Genomic DNA, 16,914 nt, shown 5'->3' with positions numbered 1-16,914 from the left:
AGTGGTTAACGAATCCGACTAGGAACCATGAGGTTGTGGGTTCGATCCCTGCCCTTGCTCAGTGGGTTAACGATCTGGCGTTGCCGTGAGCTGTGGTGTAGGTTGCAGACGCGGCTCGGATCCTGCGTTGCTGTGGCTCTGGTGTAGGCTGGTGGCTACAGCTCCGATTGGACCCCTAGCCTGGGAATCTCCATATGCCGAGGGAGCGGCCCAAGACCAAGAAATAGCAAAAAGACCAAAAAAAAAAAAAAAGAATTCTTGGAATGAAAAATGTATTCAAGATGGAAAGGCTATAAAAGCATTAATATTTTGGCATTAATATAATATTTAATTATACTCTATAAATTAAGAAGCTATGGTAAGAATTTGAACAATGATCCATCACATGCAGAAATATAGGGCAATCCACTGAATAAACTGCCATTACTCTCCTTAACCACTTAAGTAATTCAAAGTGTTTCTAGGAGAGTCATTTTCAATTATCAACACTCTACTCCAAAAATACAACAAGGGAGTTCCCTGGTGGGTCAGTGGGTTAAAGATCTGGCATTGTCACTTCTGTGGCATTAATTTGATCCCTTGCCTGGAACGTCTGCGTGTGCCGTGGATGTGGCCAAAGATAAATAAATAAATAAATAAATAAATAAATAAATAAATAAAGGCGGAAAAACTCCTTAAAAATAATTTTAACATCTATTGTATTAAATTCTCACTTTACAGATGTTCCCACACAATGCATGATCATGATCTGGATGGCTGTATTCTGACAAAGAAGACAAAAGAAAACAATAAAAGAATACAGTAAGGGCTATTTTTATTCCCTTCTTTCACTCATCCAATGTTTTCATCTGTGTGGTTCTTGCACTTACCATGCCCTCAAAGCCAACTCTGTAAAGGTTCTTAGCACCATTATCCCAGAGAACATATGCTGCACTATGCGGGCTTGATGCACTCCAGTCTTGGATTTCTGTTACCTAAGGGAATTTTTTGAGAAAAAAAATATTTTAAGGGGGAGAGGCGAGGTTGGTTTTTTTAATTATATTTAAACCTTAAAAGTTATTTCAGTTATAATCCTGTGTAAACAGGATCATGAAAAATAATGTATTTGCCAAATGCACATCACTTCTAACATATAATTGAACTAGAGACATTTTTCCAGAATACTGTAATTTCTAAAACCACTGTATGAATTTTAAATTGGGAGGCTTAGTGATTACAGTGATGGATTATCCAAAAATATATAATTCAATATAAAATTTTAAATCTTTACTCTTAAAGGGTTCCTTCTAACGACAGTGTATTCTTTTAAGCCTATTCTTTGATAAAACATTTTAAATCTTTGACTAAATACTCTGAATGATTCAAGATAAACCTGCTCTCTAAAACAACTAAATCAGCTAAAAGCTGAGAAGCACAAGGCTCAAAGGCCATGTTCAAAGAAGTACCCCTCAGTTGCCCCAAAAAGCAGGCCATCTAAACTAAAACACGATGACTACAATAACAAACCCAGACAGAGTCTCTAGGCCCCACATTCCACCAGACTGATTCATAAGACCATATAATATTAAACAAACAAACAAAAAAAAATACTGGAGTTGTTACTCCTTTAGGGCCAAGAATCAACTACACAAAAATGATATACAATGAGCACTAAACCTGGGTATTCTCAAGTGAACCGGTCTACAGCTGAGAATGGGAAGCTGCACATGCACAACTCTCGTTTTCTTTATCTTGACACTTATAATCAACCAGCCTTCACAGTAACTTAGAATGCCAGGGTGATGTTACATGTCATTTTTAAGGCATGTATCATGCCTACTATTTCAAATAAAATATGTAATGATCCTTCTTTTTTCATCTTGTACTAAAGAAAGAGTTTTGCAAGCTAGGTATTTTATGGTGCTTTTGTAGAGATAAGAAGTTTTCTGAAAGATGTTTCAAACTGTTAGTAAATGAGTCCATTTATTCTTTTTAGTTTTTAAATAAATGCATTACAGAAATGTATGTAAACTTTAAAGAATAAAAAACGAAATGGGAGTTCCCGTCGTGGCGCAGTGGTTAACGAATCTGACTAGGAACCATGAGGTGGCAGGTTCGATCCCTGGCCTTGCTCAGTGGGTTAAGGATCCAGCGTTGCCATGAGCTGTGGTGCAGGTTGCAGACGAGGCTTGGATCCCGTGTTGCTGTGGCTCTGGCCTAGGCCGGTGGCTACAGCTCCGATTCGACCCCTAGCCTGGAAACCTCCATTCGCCGTGAGAGCAGCCCAAGAAATGGCAAAAAGCCAATAAATAAATAAATAAAAAACGAAATGAAGACCAGACTGAGAAAAAGAATATTATCAGTGCTCTTCAAGCCCCTGTGTCTCTCATCAATCCTACCCTCCCTTGCTTTGCTTTATGATTCCACAATTAACCACTATTAACCTTACAAAGCAAGTTTCTAACACTCTAAGTGAAGCATAAATTTTAGCAAAAACTCCCTTCCCGTTATAATAAAATCAGATTCTGCTTCATTTATTTTAAAAAAATGCAATGCTAGATTAAGTAAGTCTGTGTTTTCATGAGGGGGACAAAAAAGCATTTGAACTATTTTTTAAAAAGACTATGAATTTTATTTAAGTCGAATTCATCCTAAATTTCAAATTATTTGGAAAATAAGCAAGTTCATTACTCAAGCTCTGAATCACCAAATGAAATTCCTTCATTGATTTGGCTCACTGAGGAGGAAATAAGATGGAAGGCATAAGAAAATAACTATATTAATTTCATACTTTCAATTCTGACTAAGAAATATGTACAGGAGTTCCTATACCATGGCCCAGTGGTAACAAACCTGACTAGTATCCATGAGAATGCAGGTTCAATCCCTGGCCTCGCTCAGTGGGTTAGGGATCCAGCATTGCTGTGGTGTAGGTCACAGACATGGATCGGATCTGGAGTTGCTGTGGCTGTGGCGTAGGCTGGCAGCTAGAGTTCCAAAACCCCTATCCTAGGAACTTCCATATGCTGCGGATGTGGCCCTAAAAAAAAAAGAAAGAAAGAAAGAAATAGGTGCAGGGAGTTCCCACTGTGGCCCAGCAGATTAAGAACCCAACTAGTATCCATGAGGACAAGGGTTCAATCCCTAGCCTCACTCAGTGGGTTAAGGATCCAGCGTTGTCATGAGCTGGGTGTAGGTGGAAGACACAGCTCAGATCCTGTGTTGCCATGGCTGTGGTATAGGCCAGCAGCTGCAGCTCCTATTCGACCCCTAGCCTGGGAACTTCCAGATGCCACACTACATATGTGGCCCTAAAAAGACAAAAAGTAAATAAATAAAAAATAAAAATTAAAAAAGAAATATCTAACTATATATAATAGAAAAAATAAAAATCATTATTAAAAAAAGAAATATGGGCACCATGAAAAGATGTTCCACATCGCTAATTATGAGAGAAACGCAAATCAAAACCAAAATGAGGAGTTCCCACTGCAGAGCTGCAGAGAAGAATCCAACTAGGAATTATGAGGTTGTGGGTTCAATCTCTGGCCTCGCTCAGTGGGTTAAGGATCCGGCATTGCCATGAGCTGTGGTGTAGGTTGCAGATTTGGCTTAGATCTAGCATGGCTATGGGTGTGGTGTCAGCCAGTGGATCCCTAGCCTGGGAACCTCCATATGCCATGAGAGTGGCCCTAAAAAAAAAAAAAAAAATGAGGTACCACCTCACACCAGTCAGAGTGGTCATCATTAAAAAGTCTACAAATAACAAATGCTGGAGAGGGTATGAAGAAAGGGGAATCAAATCCTACTACACTTTTGTTGGGGATGTAAACTGGTACAGTCATTTGGAAAACAGTATGGAGGCTCCTTAAAAAAACTAAAAGTAGTATTGCCATATGATCTAGCATTCCCACTCCTACTAATCATATATCCAGAAAAACAACTGTAATTCAAAAGGTACATGCACCTCTGTGTTTATAGCAACACCATTTACAATAGCCAAGACATGGAAATAACCTAAATAATCCTTCAACAGATGAATGGATAAAGAAAATGTGGTACATATATACAATGGAATAGTACTGAGCCATAAAAAATAATGAAATAGTATCATTTGTAGCAACAAAGATGCAACTAGAGATACCATACTAAGTGAAATCAGAAACAGAAACACAAATACCGTATGATATCACTTACATGAGGAATCCAAAATGTGGCACAAATGAACTTATCTACATAACAGAAACAAACTCACAGACGTGGAGAACAGACTTGTGGTTGCCAAGAGGGAAGCATGAATTGTGAGTTTGGGATTAACTGATGTAAACTATTATATATAGAAAAAAAGACCTACTGTATGGCACAGGAAACTATATTCAATATCCAGTGATAAACCCTAACAGAGAAGAATATGAAAAAGAATGTATATATATGTATAACTAAATCATTTTACTATATAGCAGAAATTAACACAACACTGTAAATCAACTATACTTCAATAAAAACCTTTTTTGAAAGGTTAAAAAGAAAATCTGTATGGAATGGCTGCTAAAACCATTAGGTAAAAGATTGCTGGGAAACTGCAAAGGATCAAACTGACAACACCTGCATTGCTCAATCTTAGGAGCACTAGGAGACTTTACGTGCCTCTTAATATGAAAATACACACACCACTGATGAGGTACTCTTGCCAAAATAAACTTGAACCTAAATCTAATCATTCTCTACATCTAACAAATAATTTATTAGAAATATAAAGGTTAGAGGAACAAGTTAAAGAATGCCATAAAGAATCAATCAGCCAAATCCAAAGAACTTGGTTTCTTCAACAAACAAATGACATTTTTTAAAATTTTTGAAGTTGGGGAGTTCCCGTCATGACGCAGTGGTTAACGAATCCGACTAGGAACCATGAGGTTGCGGGTTCGGTCCCTGCCCTTGCTCAGTGGGTTAAGGATCCGGCATTGCTGTGAGCTGTGGTGTAGGTTGCAGACGAGGCTCGGATCCCGCGCTGCTGTGGCTCTGGCGTAGGCCAGTGGCTACAGCTCCGATTCAACCCCTAGCCTGGGAACCTCCATATGCCGCGGGAGCGGCCCAAGAAATAGCAACAACAACAACAACAAAGGACAAAAAGACAAAAAAAAAAAAAAAAAAAAAAATTTTTGAAGTTGGATGTTCAGTTCATGGGAATTTGTTACACTATTCTTTCTATTCTGGTATATGTTTGAAATTCATCATTATAAAAAGAAAGAAATATATCTGCGTATCTATGTGAAACAATTAACATACACTTAAAAGTATTTATAAAACGAAAACAATCTTAAAATATTAACATAGGTAGTTAAGAATACACTATACACTTCCATGATATCCTTACATCATGTTTGCCAAAGCCTACACTTGATGTGTTTACTTTTGTGTTAACACTGTTGCCACTATGCAAAAAATCATGGTACATGGTGGGCCACAGATTGCGTCAGTACTGCAGCATCAGCCTGGACTGAGTACATGTAGTAATGAGAATGGGGTGGGGATCTTGAACTTCAAGGAAAAAAAAAGATAAGAATATACTACACACTGCTCACATGAGTTATACTAACAGACCGGGACAGAGTAGCCAGCACTGAAGGGAAAGGGGGGGATTTAAAAACTTTCTCCATTCATACACAGGGTCAAAAGTGTCAAAGGACTTCGCGTCGTGGCGCAGTGGTTAACGAATACGACTAGGAACCATGAGGTTGCGGATTCGGTCCCTGCCCTTGCTCAGTGGGTTAACGATCCGGCATTGCTGTGAGCTGTGGTGTAGGTTGCAGACGCGGCTCGGATCCCGCGCTGCTGTGGCTCTGGCGTAGGCCAGTGGCTACAGCTCCGATTCGACCCCTAGCCTGGGAACCTCCATATGCCGCAGGAGCGGCCCAAAGAAATAGCAAAAAGACAAAAAAATTTTTAAAAAGTGTCAAACAATAAAAATTACATTTCATCTCAACCCTGCTTATACAATGTTACCCTGAAGACTTCCTCTTATATTAAGCTCCCTCATTCAATCACATGTGCAAAATGGTTTCATTTATTTTTTCTTCACTTTGTTCTTAAAATGTAACAAGTATATAAATCATAACAAACCAAAAATGTAACATTGATGAATCAAAGCTTCAAGAATGCCTGCTTCTCAACCCCCTTAAAAAAAGTGCAAATATAACAAAAATCCAGAAAATTCCATTTATGTGGCTTTAGACTTTAGCAGCAATTGTCTTCAAAAGCTGATAAGACAGAATTTTTCCAACCCTCTGACCATAAAATGAACTGTGAGGAAGAATATAAAGTTAAAAATTTTTAGACTGAAAATACTAAAATTTACATCTTGTGCACTCTTTGAAAAGACGTTATCAGAATTCACACTCCACCAAAGGACAGAGTAAGCAGGATGATGTACCAGGAAAGAGGCAGAGGCACCCATAGAGGGAGCTTCCAGGATGATGATGGGCACCAGGCACCAAGGGCAATCTCTCCAAACTGCAGCCACATGATTCACAGGCCAGACATGCTAAAGGCTCTTATCACCAAGATCCCCACTGCCACTGTATCATTTTATCAACCTAAGGACACACTGCTTGAGTGAAGCTGATCCAAATTCCCAATCATACTTGGCTTATTGAACTATGTAATGATGAGGTTCCCTCTCTCCCCTCCCCCTCCCATCCCCTGCCACCTAAATCAGCTGGCTCTCGTCTCACCCTACAGAATATTCTGTTTTGACCTACTCCTAAAACACTGAGGAGTACTATGGCAAGCTTAGAAGCAAAAAATGCATGTAACTCATGTCCTCTGACCATATTCCTGTCCAGTGCCCAGTACCTGGCCCATACCTCTGCCCTGCCTGATGTCCTGTGTGTAGCTCTGTGCTTCCCAGGACTTACTAACGACCATGCCTACTAACTACTCCAGAAAGACTCATAAACCTCCAGGGTCGCATAGCAGGTTATCCAGAGACTCGATTCAGTTTATATTCTCCTGGGAGCTTTTGTCTAAAAGTGGCAACTCTGCCCTGTCCTTACAATAGTTAGTTTTGTGCTTGCTACCTGGTTTCTCAAAAATCAAATCCTACATGTATAGGACACAGCACTAAGTCATACAACAAAAAAGAAAAACAATGGAATAATGACAGCAGCAATCAGTTACCATGGAAGGTTGCAACTGGGAAAGGGTAAACAGAAGGCTCTCAAAGGTATTTATAACATTCTATTTTTTAATCTGTATAGTGGGGGAAACGTTTGCTTTTTTCATTTTACTACTCTTCTTCAAACTTTAACATATGTTTAATACATCCCATGTGACACAGGACTGCTATCAATGGCTGGATAAGTTGTACACTGCAGAAAGGGTCTCTCCAAGGAGAAGAGTAGAGTCTGACAGTTCTGCCTAACAAGACTCTACACCCAGGGATAAGGCTGTTTCTGCGCCCACTCCCAAAGGGGCACCTTTTCTCTGCCATTGGTTTGCCAAGCATGTCCCCACAGCACTCTATCTATCTACAGACGACATCCTTCCCAAATTCACACCAGGCTATTTTTCTTTTTAGAAATGTGCTTCTCAAACTTTAATGTGTACCTAAATGACCCAGGGATCTTGTTAAAATCAAAGTCCTAAATTTAGAAAATCCAGGCAGAAGGGGACCCATTATACTTCTACAAGCTCACACCAGCTGCATGTCCACATGTTACACTACAGTCACAGAATTTAGATTTACACTTTTGGTTATCTAGCTCTCCTAATTAAATTGCATGTTTCTAGAGTTCCTTTTGTGGCTCAGTGGTTAAAGAACCCAACTAGGATCCATGAGGATGGGGGTTTGATCCCTGGCCTAAATCAGTGGGTTAAGGATCCCATGTTGCTGTGGCTGTGGTATAGGCCGGCAGCTGTATCTCCGAATGGACCCCTAGCCTTAGCCTAGGACCCTCCATATGCCACAGGTGCAGCCCTAAAAAAAAAAACAAAAATAAAATAAAATAAAATAAAATAAATTATAGGTTTCAGGAGAGGAGACCTTTGCCTCTTTTGTTTATTCCTATAATTCTTATGCTTGGAACAGAATCCTGCACATAAGTGTTCAATAAATATCTACTAAATTATAAAAAAAGTACTGCTTCCTCAATAAAAATCAAAGCACTTAAAAATATAAAAGCCAAAATATTTGTGTGACTTTCAAACATTAAAATTAAACCTTACTATTTAAAGTGAAATCAGTGTAACAATTCTCTGAATTTAGAAAAAATGTTTAAAAATCTTAAATTCTAAAGAATCTATATACCCCAAGTTGTTACAAAAGAGGAACCTGTAGGAAGAGTTCCTCAGATGACAGAGACTTTAAAATCATCATTCCTTAACGCTAAAAACAATACTTTGAAAAAGGTTAACAGTGGAACTGACAGTGATTAACAGCTAAGTCTCAAATGTGAAATACTATTCATTTCAGTACATCTAGCAAAACACAGAGAGTACAGTCTGTATTTGTTGACTGACTGAATCAATGACGGCATAATCAGCAAAAGCAATATGAAACCCAAAATAAATAAAACCAACACCCACTTACCCTAATATCCCTGGCAATCTCACCCAGTTAAAGGGACCATTCACAATTCCTTCAGAACAACTGCTGTAACTGACGCCAGACAGCTCTACACACCACCCAAAAAGGGTAAAGAGCTAAATGGACTAGATAACAAAGTAGCTGTCTATTAGGCCTCACAAACAGGTCTCTGAGAGAATGGAATACAAAACAAGTAAATTCAAATGAAATTTTTAAAAACAAGATAGTCAAGAGCTTGAGATACTGCTTATGGAAGACTGGTCCAAACAGGATGTTTAGAAAGGCATGCTGGGCAACAGAATGGCAATATGAGGCCTAATGGTGGAAAGCTAAAATCTACCCAAAATCCTTCTCACTGAGCCAATACTTACAACAGAGCAGGAAGGGTCTTTTCTTACAGGAAAAAAAAAAAAATGAAAATTTTAAAAACTGTTTTTGGCATTAAAAAATGGGCCAAAGAGTTCCCATCATGGCATAGCAGAAACTAATCCAACTGGGAACCATGAGGTTGCGGGTTCTATCCCTGGCCTCACTCAGTGGGTTAAGGATCCAGTGTTGCCGTGAGCTGTGGTGTAGGTCACAGACGCGGCTTGGATCTGGCATGGCTGTGGCTGTGGTGTAGGCCAGCAGCTGTAGCTCTGATTAGACTGCTGGCGTGGGAACCTCAATATGCTGGGGGTGCAGCCCTAAAAAAGCAAAAAAAAAAAAAAAAAGGCTAAGAACTTTGATGAGTGATAAAAATCTACTAAATATACAATATTCTAGAACAATGATAAATTTAAAAAATACTTACCTTTCCCCTACGTCCATTTCCTCCATCCTGATCTTCCCACTGCCAGTCCACTCCTCGTACCACTCTGGCACCTGCAAAGATCCCTCTGGCTGTAATCTTCTTAGATTTTCTACGAGACTCTAACAGAACCCTAAAAATAAAATCATTTATTTTCAAATTTATATAAAAATAGGTAACAGGAACATTTTTTAAAATGACATTATAGAAAAGTTTATTTTGAAAATATAAAAGATTTTTCTTTGTTCTGGTTACCACTATATAACAGTGTGTTTCAGGAATACCATCCACATTCCAAAGGTTATGACAATGAAGACATTTGTAGCTGGAATAATAATAATGGCTAATATATACTTACCTTTTCCTATACATAAAAGCACTAACAGAGGTGTAAAATCTGTTATGCTCCTTAAGAAGAAGGTATTGTTATTCATTACATTTGTTTTACAAATGAAGAAACTGTGTCCCAAAGAGATATGTAAATTTGCCCAAGTTAAACTGGAATGGAATCAATACTTCAGGGTATCACTTTACTCTTCACTGATTTAGAGGTAGCAAACTCAAAACCCTACAACTGTCAGGCAAGTACTATAGATGAGGGCTTAAGAAAGATAGCACCAGGAGTTCCCGTTGTGCTAGGAATCCGACTAGGAAGCATGAGGTGGCGGGTTCAATCCCTGGACTCGATCAGTGGGTTAAGGATCCGGCATTGTCGGATCCAGTGTTGCCGTGAGCTGTGGTGTAGGTTGCAGACACAGCTGGGATCCCACATTGCTGTGGCTGTGGTGTAGGCCAGCGTCTACAGCTCTGATTGGACCCCCAGCCTGGGAACCTCCATATGCTGCGGGTGTGGCCCTGAAAAGACAAAAAAAGAAAGAAAGAAAGGAAGGAAGGAAGGAAGGAAGGAAGGAAGGAAGACAGCACCCCTGCAATGACAAATGGTAAATGGCATTTGACCTCAAGAGCATGATTTGTATAAAGGGTACAAGTCTTTCCGTGCTTCAGCCAACTACCGCCAGGAACAAATGCAGGCTCTGTGTTGACAGTCTTTAGGGGAGTGAGGGAGGTTGGGTGGTAATTCAAAAACCTGGTTTTCTGTGAAATCACCTGGTTTTATAAAGTTCCAACTGTTCAAAATTCAGAGCACTGTGTATGTCAAGTGGCCCGGATCTGACCTACACTAAACTGTCTCCAAAGCAGTGCATAGGAGTTCCCGTCGTGGCGCAGTGGTTAACGAATCCGACTAGGAACCATGAAGGTTGTGGGTTTGGTCCCTGCCCTTGCTCAGTGGGTTAACGATCCGGCGTTGCCGTGAGCTGTGGTGTAGGTTGCAGACGTGGCTCGGATCCCGCGTTGCTGTGGCTCTGGTGTAGGCCGGTGGCTACAGCTCCAATTCAACCCCTAGCCTGGGAACCTCCATATGCCGCGGGAGTGGCCCAAGAAACAGCAAAAAGCCAAAAAAATAAAATTAAATTAAACTAAATTTAAAAAAAAAAAAAAAAAAGCAGTGCATATCTACAAAAGCCTATGGACCTTGAAAAAGATTTTATACTCAACTATCTAGACCAGCTTGGTTCTCCAAGGCTTTCTACCCCTTATTCTTCTACATCTTTCTCATTTCTAAAAATCAAAAAGATTTCCTTTTTTTCTTTTGTTCTACTCTTATCTCACTATTTTATTCATTTTCAGCATGTCTCAACTATACCCTAACTTTAAAAACTGTAAGCAAAAGACAAAAATAATTTGTTGAAAATTACTCCCTTAATAATTGGCAGGCCCAGGATTTGAACCAGGGCAGTCTGACATCAAAATCCATTTTTCTATTATTCCTGTTGGCTCCCTTTCATGGACCTGACTCTTGCTCTTACGCATTAGCAATATCTTCATGACAAAACTCAATCACCTGAAATTCTGCACTCATTTGCAATTAACACCCCTCTCTCTTTGCTCATAAGACACTCAATACTATCTCTATACACAGGCAGAAACACCACATGGTAATCACTGATGATCAAATAATCTCTTAGCCTGTAAACTCCTTAGGAATACCATGTCTTACTTATCTTCAAATTTACACAAGTATAGTCTTAATGCTCTGCAGTCTTAATAAATGCCTCTCGCTGCAATAAATGGGCTCTAGGAGTTCCCAACATGGCTCAGTGGTTGATGAACCCAACTAGTAACCATGAGGTTGCAGGTTCAATCCCTGGCCTTGCTCAGTGGGTTAAGGATCCAGTGTTACTGTGAACTGTGGTATAGGTCACAGATGCTGCTCAGATCCCACATTGCTGTGGCTGTGGCGTAGGCCAGAAGCTACAGCTCCAATTAGACCCCTAGCCTGGGAACCTCCATATGCCGCGGGTGAGGCCCTAAAAAAGACAAAAAAAATTAAAATAAATAAATAAATGGGCTCTAATGCTCATCTGACAGCAGCTAACAGAACAGACTGCATATGGAGAAGAAAACAATCAGCCTCTCTTGGGCCACCCTTGCATTTCTAAAGACTGAGCAGTGCCAAGTCTCCATACTAGAGAAAGAATAGCTCAGACTACCTTGGAAAAAACACATGTAGCTCCATCTTCACAGAGCTCTTTTCTCACTATGTGGTAGGCCTTGTCCACACTGAGCCTGCTATCTGCTTCTTCCTGACTAAACCAGCTGTCAGAAGCTACTTCCTAATCTTATTTTTAAGGCTGAATGATATAAAGAATTTGATAGAAACAAGAAGTTGCAACTGGAGAAAAAAATTGATTCCCATACCTCTCACTTCCTGGTGTAGTAATTCTATAAAAGCGATGCCTTAAATGATGTTTATCTCCATGATAACAAACTGTGCACAAATCGTAATTTGTACACTCCGCACATTTCCATCGAATGCCAATGATTGGTTGCTGGCGGCAGGTATCACACATGGTTCCATCATGCTTGATGCCTATTAAAACAGAAATACACGCTTACATTCATTACAACTGTTACTTATTTGAATATTATTCCCCAAGGGAAAAAAAAGAACACACCATTTTACAAATTATTTCAATAAAGCAGGAAATAACATTTCAAATGTTCTATTTCAAGATAACAAATTGTGAATATTTTAATCAGTATAAATTATAGACAAATTGATTTCTATCCCTTTTGTTTCAATAGTAAAAGCACTTCTCAATAGCATTTTTCTTGCTCTCATCCACAAACCGAAACTTAGGTTCAATCCGGAGAAACAAAGAATCCTTTACCACCAAGTAGATATGTCAGACTTCAAGCACACAAAAAGCTTTTGAAGAATGTGAACCTATTCTCCAGGTAAATAATTTCAAAAGCAAAGACAGTTTTATCCTTATGACATCAGAAACAAACTATCAATTAACTTAAGCATTTATCCCTAGGTACTAAAAACTTTTTCCCCATCAACAATACCCAGTTTAATAGGAAATAATATACTATAGTTGAGTTTGGTGTGTGTGTGTGTTTTAAGGAACAAGAGAAAATAAGCAATTGGTAATATAACCTCTACTAAAAATGTTCACATAGATACAGAGTTTCCATTGTGGCTCAGTGGTTAACGAACCGGACTAGTTTCCATGAGGACCAAGGTTTGATCCCTAGCCTAGTTCAGTGTGTTAAGGATCCGGCGTTGTTGTGAGCTGTGGTGTAGGTTGCAGACATGACTCGGATCTGGCGTTGCTGTGGCTGTGGCGTTAGCCAGCAGCTACAGCTCCAATTAGACGCCTAGCCTGGGAACCTCCATATGCCACGGGTGTAGCCCCAAAAAGACAGAAAAAAAAAAGTTCACACAGATAGATGAAATAGATATTAGAACTATAAAAGTACCACTATAAAGCATATAAAGTAATGAAATAGGAGTTCCCGTTGTGGTGCAGCGGAAACGAATCTGACTAGGAACCATGAGGCTGCAGGTTCAATCCCTGGCCTCGCTCAGTGGGTTAAACATCTGGCGTTACTATGAGCTGTGGTGTAGGTCGCAGACGCGGCTCAGATCCTGCATTGCTGTGGCTATGGTGTAGGCGAGTGGCTACAGCTCCAATTAGACCCCGAGCCTGAGACTCTCCATATGCCGCCGGTGCAGCCCTAGAAAGACAAAAGACAAAAAACATAGATATATATATATATATATAAAACATGACTTGTGTCCTATATATTTAAACCATTGCACTAAATGGAAAAAACAAAGGTATAAAATCAAGATTCTCATCTATAAATTGAGAAAATACTTACTTTCCTATCTGTTATAGACTGGGAGTTTCCCCCACCAAAAAAAAAAAAAAAAATTCCGTAAGTTAAAGCTCTAACCTCCAGTGTGATGATATTTGGAGGTGAGGCCTTTGGGAGGTAATTAGGTTTAGATGAGGCAATAAGGCTGGGCACCCATGACGGGAAGTAGTGTCCTTTTAAGAAGAATGAATAGAAACCAAGGTCTCTCCTTCTCTGCCAAGTGAGGATATAGCAGGAAGGCAGGGAGAGAGTCCTCACTAGGGAACCAAATTGGCCACTACTTTGATTTTGGACTACTCAGCCTCCAGAAATGTGATAAATAAATTCCTGTTGTTTAAATCACCCAGTCTGGGTTGCTGTGCTGTACAGAAGAAATTGACACACTACAAATCATCTATACTTTAATTTTGTAAAATATAATCATTTTTACATAAACAAGGAGACAAAATAAATAGATAAATAAATAAAAAAAAATAAGTCACCTGGTCTGTGGTAGAGTGTTTTGGCAGCCCAAGCAGGCTAAGACAATACAGAGAGGGACACTATAAAGCTAAAGAGATATAACAGAGAGAAACATACTCTGAAAGGCTTTAAAGCAAAATGCAAATATAACGAATTACACTGCACTTAATCTTAACATAGATGTACTAAATATACTAGTCATCTATTTATTTAGTGATCAAAGCCATCATGGAGATCCTGCTGTGGCACAGCAGGTTAAGTACCCAGCATTGTCTCTGAGTGGTGAGGGTTCAATTCCTGGCTCAGGAACTTCTGTATGCTATAGGTGCATCCAAAAAAAAAAAAGTCATTACATATCCCAAGGAAAAATTAAAGAGCCTAATAAGTTTCTCAATTTTCCCAGAGATGGCATATAACAAATTACCCAACTTCTCCACTGCTATTCTCTAATTACTATTTTATCTCGGGTTTTTCCCCAGAGCCATGGCTTCCCTGCAGCTTTGCCTGTCCTCTCGGTTCCTTCGTCTTCATGTCAGAATAGCAACAGTGGACACAACAGCCATGCAAGGCAGCCCTATATACCAGTAGCTCATCTACCACTTCTCATTCTGTCTTATGTCCTATGGCTAATTAATTAAGATTTATCAATCATGAAAATTATCATCAGCCACAGGCCCAAAAGAAATTATACACTAGTTTAACAAACTGTAAACTAAAATTAAAACCCAAATTTATAGCTGCACAACTCAGAAACATCAGCATTCAATAGTACTGTATGTTTCAGTTTTTTAGAATATAAATCAAAAGAATGAAATGCAATTTTCATCTACTCCTCCTTTTCAGGCTATATAAATGAATACACAGGAAAGGATTTGTTTGGTGTTTTTCAATTACATAAGGATTTTTTTTAAAGTACTAAATAATCCACAACCTGGCTTATCATCTCCATGGCTTACTAAGAATTTACTACATTTTGCTTTAAATCAATATATAGTCAATTCTGTATAGTATCCATTTTAAAAATAAAATTTCATAATTATTCCTGTAATTATTATTTCCCAACACAAACAACAAAAGTTTACAAAGAGAAATTATTCTAGCTTGTATACCAGTATTTTTAAGTATATTCCAAAACCTACCCACAAAGATTCCAAAGAACTGTCGTAATTGTCTGACACAGGCTGCTAAAATGAATTTTAAATTTTCATAAAATTGCAATTTTTAATTAAAAAAAATGGAAGCAATGAGATCCTGCTGTATAGCACTGGGAACTATATCTAGTCACTTATGACGGAGCAGGATAATGTGAGAAAAAATAATGTATGCATGTATGTGTGACTGGATCACCTTGCTGCACAGTAGAAAACTGACAGAACACTGTAAACAGCTATAATGGAAAAAAATAAAAGTCATTAAAATTAAAAAAAAGACAAAAAAAAATGGAAAGATCACCATATGAATTTTTTAAAATTCATCGATCTTAATACTGAAATACAGCTATATCTCAGCTTTATTTATGCCAGTTACATTCCTAGAAAACCAAGTGTATACTTAAAATGGAGGAAAGGTATGGCAGATTATAAGGAAAGCCACCAATCTAATTCCATTTCGAGTGCTCTTCTGAGAATAATACAACGGCAAGTGACCATCAAGAGGCAGGTCTGTATTCCTCCTCCATAGAACCTGGAGAGATATTTACAACTGCCTCGGTAAACATGAGGTGGCAGAAGTGACCCTATATGATTTCTGTGCCACTTGTCTGTCTCTCTCCCTCCCCCAGGATGCACGCCCTGCACACCTTGTATTTTAGTACTAAATCCGACTCCCCTGAAGCTGCACAGAGGAGAGACCACAAGGAGAGGCCACAAAGAGGTATAGACAGAGATGCCCAAGGAAGCCTGGATGTACAAGCCCCTCCACGGTTTGACTCTTCTGGCTGAGGCCTTAGATACTGTGGAGCAGTGGCAAGCCATTCCCCACCAAGTCTCTCCAAATCCTTGACTCACAGAAGCCTTAAACATATAAACTGCTTCGCACACACCAAGTTTCGGGGTACTTTATCATATAACCATTGTAATTAGAACAAAGCAAGTTAAAAATAAGCTACAATCTTTGTTATAGTTCTTTGCAGTACAATATATCAAAAATAATATAAATTAAAGAGGTAAATATGAAAAAAGGAAACCACAAAAATACTAGAAAAAAAAATAAACACCACATTTTACAATTCTGAACAAAGTTTCTCTGAGCATGACACAAAGCCTAGAAGTCAAACACACACCCATGAAAGCACACACACACATGACATGTATAAACAAAGAACATCTGAAAACTCCTCCCAACTGTTACAGTGGTTGAGGTACACAGAGGCGGAAGAAGGCATTTTCACATTTTTTTTCTGTATACACTTCTGAGTTGCTTAGTTTTATTATAAGTATATTAATTTCATAATTCTAAGAAGAAAACACGAGATATCAATTTTTATCTTCTTGAATTGGCAAATAATAAAAAATCATATGTCAGTGTATGTGAAGATGGTGTCAAGAGAGACAGAGTGCGCTGACAGGGAACTATAAACTGGTAAAATCTCTGGAAGGTACTCGCCAATGTTTCAAATGCTTCAAAAGACTTTGATCCTGCCTTCAAATTTTTTAAAAAGTAGATCCAATGATACTAAAATTATCTGTAGTGAATAAAAATTTAACATAACTGACATTGAAAATATAGGGCTATTTATGTACAAATTAAGGTAATCCACAGAGGAAAATTCTATGCAGTCAGTACACCATGTTGTAGACAAAATGCTACTGAGATGGTAAACTATTATTTTATAAAGCAGTTTGCAAAGAATTACAGTATAGCACTT

The 16,914-nt window shown here is 38.7% G+C and overlaps 1 protein-coding gene across 1 annotated transcript in view; it reads right to left on the bottom strand.

Annotated features, from left to right (window-relative positions):
• MIB1 (mindbomb E3 ubiquitin protein ligase 1) overlaps positions 1–16,914 on the bottom strand; it is a 125,150-nt gene that overhangs the window by 94,355 nt on the left and 13,881 nt on the right. Inside the window, exons 2-4 of the mRNA XM_003356369.4 lie at positions 12,117–12,288; positions 9,360–9,489; positions 870–974 (exon numbers count right to left, since the gene is read on the bottom strand). Of these exons, the coding sequence (XP_003356417.1) occupies positions 870–974; positions 9,360–9,489; positions 12,117–12,288 (407 nt within the window). The remainder of the gene's footprint in view (positions 1–869; positions 975–9,359; positions 9,490–12,116; positions 12,289–16,914) is intronic.

This window comes from Sus scrofa, chromosome 6 (assembly GCF_000003025.6).
Source record: "Sus scrofa isolate TJ Tabasco breed Duroc chromosome 6, Sscrofa11.1, whole genome shotgun sequence".
Lineage (NCBI taxonomy): Eukaryota > Metazoa > Chordata > Mammalia > Artiodactyla > Suidae > Sus > Sus scrofa.
Note: the sequence above shows the minus strand (reverse complement) of the source record. Positions and strands in the feature narration are given on the sequence as shown.